General features: G+C 41.3%; 1 protein-coding gene across 1 annotated transcript; it reads left to right on the top strand.

The window, feature by feature from the left end:
* Positions 1,512-3,867, top strand: LOC107647507. The gene is made up of 4 exons (XM_016351578.1): positions 1,512-1,641; positions 2,092-3,138; positions 3,223-3,578; positions 3,649-3,867. Exons 1-4 carry the CDS (start codon positions 1,512-1,514, stop codon positions 3,865-3,867), a joined length of 1,752 nt encoding a protein of 583 aa, XP_016207064.1.

Raw genomic sequence — 5,767 nt, forward strand, 5'->3', positions numbered from 1 at the left:
CATGGGCTGAATAAACAAATTGATACTAACAAAAAAAACTAATTAGCTCTCGTTTAACATAGGACGACCTTTACACCACAAAAGCACTCAGAAAAATCTGATCGAATTCTTCTATTGTCGATGCTATGTCTTCAAGCATCTTCACTGTTTACTGGCAGTGCTTTCACTATTGCTCTGGCCAGTCACAAAAATTTTGACGCTCTTGAACCCATTCCCTTCCCCCTCTGCCAAGAATGACTTTTAAAGCCCAAAAAATCGCTGTCATAGAAGAGGAAGAAGCCTATCTATCGCCGCTACTGGTTGGCTAACTCCAAACACAAACCGATTCTATAGAAGTATTCCAATCTCCATGAAGGCACCATAATTCTCAGATGACGATGCAGTCAAAGCACAAAATACAAGGCAGTCCATTATCTTTTATTTCAAATTATTCTCAACGTGTACGTAATAAAATGAAAAATTAAAATACAATTATATTTAAACAATTATTTATATTATTTTTTATTAATTTATTCAAAAAATAATTAAACTTTAAAGCTAATTGGTATAAAATATTACAGATATAAAACTAAGAGAAATTTTTATTTGTATAAGAATGAGCCTAATAAATAATTATTCTAAAATTTATTTAAATTTTAATATTATATACATAATATATATTTAATATTATTTTTTTAAAATTCTAATATATCTTTTTTTCTGAATTTAGTACATGGATTTTTAACTTATTTTTCATGTATTATTTATTTTAATTCTAAAGCCCAGTAAGTTTTGTTGTTGTACAGAGATGTTACTTTTAATATTTATACAATATTCTTTTTGTTGTGGACTTCAATCTGATATGGCCAATTTTTCTGGATATGAACCAAGGGTTGGTGTAACGCCCGTTTATGGCGCTGAGAGGTGTTTAACTAGTGTGTGACGGCGGTTAGCTAACGGAGGGAAATCGGACGGTCGATTTCATGCAGGGGGTGAGAGGCACAAATCGGACTGTCCGATTTGTGCGTGGCGAAGTTGCATGCATGCAAATCGGACCATACGATTTGTAGCATGCGTAGGATAGAGTAAGGTTAAAAGTATATTATGATGGCCATATTTTATTACAAACATCAGAAGGAGTGAAATTTGTGTGTGATAATCCGTTAGATATTATTATTCCATTCACACTGTCATTTGAAGAATTAAAAGGGGTCATTTGTGAGAGGATGGAGTCTCAAATATCTAGGAGAGTGTCGTGTATTCTGTACAGATATCCTATATCTGTCTTTGGTGGGTTCGTGCAATTTCAAACGAAATACGTGACCGACGAAGCGAGCATGCAAGAAATGTTTTCAGTGTATCTTGAAAGTCGGTCGCGAATGACGTTTATCGAACTGTATATCGAGTTCGAGCAATCTGCAGCGGACCGAGATATTGAATTGGAAGATTACAACAGTGATAGTGAAGAAGAGTTCGAAAGTAACTACGAGGTCGTTGATCCCGGTGTAGACGAAGATCAAGCTGACGAGGCTATGGTGACAGATGTGGTGGATGTGGCAAATGCACTAGCAAATCAGCAGCCATTTGTGGAGCCGAGTTTCATGCGGTCGTTGGATTTGGAGGCCATTCATGCACCGGAGTTTCCTCAATATGTAAATGCAGGTGCGCCGTTAATTTAAATTAAGATTTGTGATAGTATGATTTGTGTGCCATTTGGGCCCGACTGGCCGGTTTGACCGGACCGGCTTGGTCGACCGAAATGACTGGTTTGACCGGACTGGTCATCTAGAATGGACCGGCCAGTCCGACCGGGCAGGGCATTAGGATGGGACTTGATGGTTCGACCGGACCGACCGGTTCAACTGACAGACCGGTTCGACCGGACCGGTTGGTTCGTCCGACAAACTGGTAATCCGAATCTTAGACCGGTCCAGTCTCATGGTGAGACCGCAGAAGGCAACGAAAATTGTTGAATTGTTAGTAAAAATTTTTTACTATGCTTTATTTTTTAATTACATAAGACCGGGTATATCAGTTAAACCAGTGATCTGACCGGTTCGATCACCGGTTCGGTTTTGAGAAGTACGGTTTCCATTGTTCTGTGCTTGTTAGTTTATTACATTATTGGTTCTGACAAGTCTAAAATTTGTGATGTTGTTGCCGCAGAGCTTCCCCTTATGCCGGATGGTGAATTTACTGTGGGAATGGAATTCAGTTCTAGGGAGGCAGTGATTAAGGCGATGAAAGATTATACAATTCGCAGAGGTGTAGATTATCGGGTGCATGAGTCAGAACCGACGATATTCTATGCTAAATGCACCCAGTATGGTGCAGGATGTGATTGGCTAATTAGGGTGAGCAAAATGTCCAGAAAGTTCTGTTGGGAGATAAGGAGGTACAATGGTAGTCACACCTATACTAGGGCCACCATTTCTCAAGATCATTCGAAGCTGGATTCCAACACAGTTGCAGAAGCAATAAAGCCATTGGTAGAAGCTGACCCGTCTATTAGGGTGAAATCAGTGATTGCAGAAGTACAGTCAAAGTTTAACTACACCATTAGTTATCGCAAAGCATGGTTGGCAAAACAGAAGGCAGTGGAGTCAATTTTCGGAGGGTGGGAAGCTTCGTACGAAGCCTTGCCGATATGGTTTGAGGCCATGTGTCACAAGGAGCCATCCGCAGTTGTTCATTTTGAAACAATGCCTGTGTACCAGGGAGATGACTTGATTCCTAATATTCGTGTGCTACACCGAGTCTTCTGGAGTTATTACCCTTGTATTAGAGCCTTCAGACATTGCAAGCCAATAGTACAGGTAGACGGAACTCATTTGTATGAAAAATACAAGGGTTGTTTGTTGGTTGCAGTCTCACAGGATGGCAACAACAACATCGTGCCGATTGCATTTACGATAGTTGAGGGAGAGACATCTGAGGCTTGGCACTTTTTTCTGAGTAACTTGCGACAGCATGTTGTGACACGTGACGGTGTGGGTCTTATCTCCGATCGACACGATTCCATTAGGGCTCCTATTGCTCGTTGTCACGGAGCTTGGTCTCCTCCCAAAGCATTCCACATGTTTTGCATCAGACACATAGAGTCCAACTTTCTGAGGAAATTCAAGGCTCCGTATCTGCAGAAGCTTATCGTCAACATCGGTATGATAGTTACGATTACATTTATTCCTGAACTCAGTTATTATGATGAACGTTTTTTATGGTGGGTCCTTTTTTATGTGACAGGTTACTCGCGAACAGTTCGCGAGTACGAGACGCGTTATCAGCGTTTACGTGAGCGGGGTGAGGCTTATACCAACTGGTTGGATCGAATTTCGCGTGAGCAATACGCTTTAGCATTTGATGGGGGATATCGATGGGGTCATATGACAACCAATCTAGTAGAATGCATCAACTCGGTACTGAAAGGGGCTCGTAATCTTCTAGTCACTGCACTTGTTAAGGCAACATTTTACAGGCTTAATGAATTGTTCACCCGAAAAAGGGCCGAGGCTGAGGCTCAAATTAATGCAGGACATGTGTTCTCTGAGCTTGTAACCTCCAAACTACATGCAAAGCAGCGGGCAGCAGGTAACATCCAAGTGAGTTGCTTTGACCGACAGAATGAGGTATTCGAAGTGCGTGAGTGTCCGAGTGGTGTGGAGTATGCAGTGGACCTCCGTCAACAACGGTGTGACTGTGGTGAGTTCCAAGTTGACCGGCTTCCGTGTTGACATGTGTTTGCTTGTTGTGCAAACCAACGTCTTGATTGGCAACTGTATGTACATGATGTCTACAAGATGGACCAGGTTCGACGAGTGTACAGGGCTAGGTTTAGGCCACTCGGGAATCCAACAACATGGCCTGTTTACCATGGACCTCGATTCGTAGGTAATCCATTCCTTAGACGGGTATCCAAAGGTCGGCCAAGGATGACCCGTTTCTTGAATGAGATGGACACTCGGATGTTGCGCGGTCCTAGGCGATGTAAGCAATGCGGGGCCGATGGCCACAGCCGTAGTAGATGTCGTCAACGTGGTGGTCCAAGCAATCCGCAGTAGATGGACGCTCGATTTAGTGTATGACTTTGAATATTTTATATATTGTATGACTTTCGTATATGATGTTATTGTATGACGTGATTAACAATTCCAATTCAAGACATAATTCCTTCTTTTAAATAAATCAATCTCAAAATATATCATGTTTAAAACCAAATCTTTTTAAATATTTACTTCAAATGAAACTTTCAATTTTATAAAATTTCGGCAGCATCTCCTCTAAAACTCGGATTTTGCCACCCTATTCGGGTCCCATCCAAATATTTCTCACACCTATTCTCAACCATTTCCAAATCTCAAACATTCTAGAAAATTGAACCAGTTCCATGAATAAGTCCAATACAGTCTACATAAGTAAGTCCAACATGCTACATAAATAAGTCCAACACATGCTAGATAAATAAGTCCATGACAAGATACATAAGTAAGCCTAACATCATTTTCTCATCGCCTATTTTACATCTTTGACTAATTTCTTGCATTTCTTTACAACCTTCTTAAAAGCGGATGGGGTATACCGACTAGTGCTCCGCCGAGGTGGGTCAGCTCTAAGGTTGTATCCTTTTCCTTTTTCGCTAGTGGCTGTACCTATGAAAACATTCAACAAACAACTAAGTCAACAATCAACTAATTAAATCAACTAATTCAACAATCAACTAATTAAATCAACTAAGTCAATAATCAACTAATTAAATCAACTAATTAAATCAACTAATCGACTCAAATAATCAATAACTAACTAATTCAACAAACAACTAATTGAATAATCAACTCGATTAATCAATAATGAAGTCAAATAATCAATGACCAACTAATTGAATCAACTAATCAACTCAAATAATCAATAACCAACTAATTCAATAAACAACTAATTCAATAATTCAATAATGAAGTCAAATAATCAATGACCAACAAATCGTTTTACCTGCAGTAGGCGCTGAACCATCATCTGGACCATCACCCCCATCATCATCATCCTCACCATCCACCTCATCCTCATCGTCGTCCTCATCCTCATCGTCATCGTCATCCTCATCCGCAACCTCATCCCCATCTGGATGGTCAACCAGAAAGTCATCATTGTCCTCATCAACTAGCTGATAGCTCTCTAGAATTAGATTCATCGGAACACGACGATCAAATCCGCTCTGTATGATACCCCTCGTGGCATCATCACTCATACTAGAGTCAACAGAAACTCTACCTCCGGAAGTACTAGAAGAGGTGAGTTGTCGAGGTCTCGTATCCAATGACAATCTACCTGGAGCAATCCCACTCGGTTGGGCCATCTGGTCGGTGGGAATGTCTCTATAAGCTGGATATGGGTAACCTGGCACAGGAGCCATGAACCCAAGTAGCTGGCTAAAAGAACCCTGTTCACCTGATTCTTGGTGCGGGACACTCCAGTACTGCTGATATACTGGTGGAGTCAAGTAATCCACAGAATGTGTGTCAGGAATGTATGGAGTGAACTGCTCAGGCTCTTGTTGTGCCTGTGTTTGTGAGGGAGGCGGTGGTGGTTGCGGTGGGGATGGTGGTGGCGGTGATTGTACGTCTTGGTTCTCCTGATTATGCATAGGATCACCGGGCTGATTCTCTTGCGGTTCGATCTGTGACAGATGCAAGTGTAAACCAAATCTATCTCGGTACCAATGCAAGTAGATATCTGCCTGATGCTGGGAGGGTACCGTGTCATCGACAAGAATATGACTATACCGGTTCATCCAATG

This window comes from Arachis ipaensis, chromosome B06 (assembly GCF_000816755.2).
Source record: "Arachis ipaensis cultivar K30076 chromosome B06, Araip1.1, whole genome shotgun sequence".
In the NCBI taxonomy this organism is placed as follows: Eukaryota; Viridiplantae; Streptophyta; class Magnoliopsida; order Fabales; family Fabaceae; genus Arachis; species Arachis ipaensis.

Excerpts from the sequence above, each read along its gene's own strand:
- LOC107647507 (XM_016351578.1), top strand. The coding sequence starts at position 1,512 with ATGGTGACAGATGTGGTGGATGTGGCAAATGCACTAGCAAATCAGCAG. Across the intron at positions 1,642-2,091 it reads TCCTCAATATGTAAATGCAG|TTTATTACATTATTGGTTCT; the intron begins GTGCGCCGTTAA and ends TGTGCTTGTTAG. Across the intron at positions 3,139-3,222 it reads GAAGCTTATCGTCAACATCG|GTTACTCGCGAACAGTTCGC; the intron begins GTATGATAGTTA and ends TTTATGTGACAG.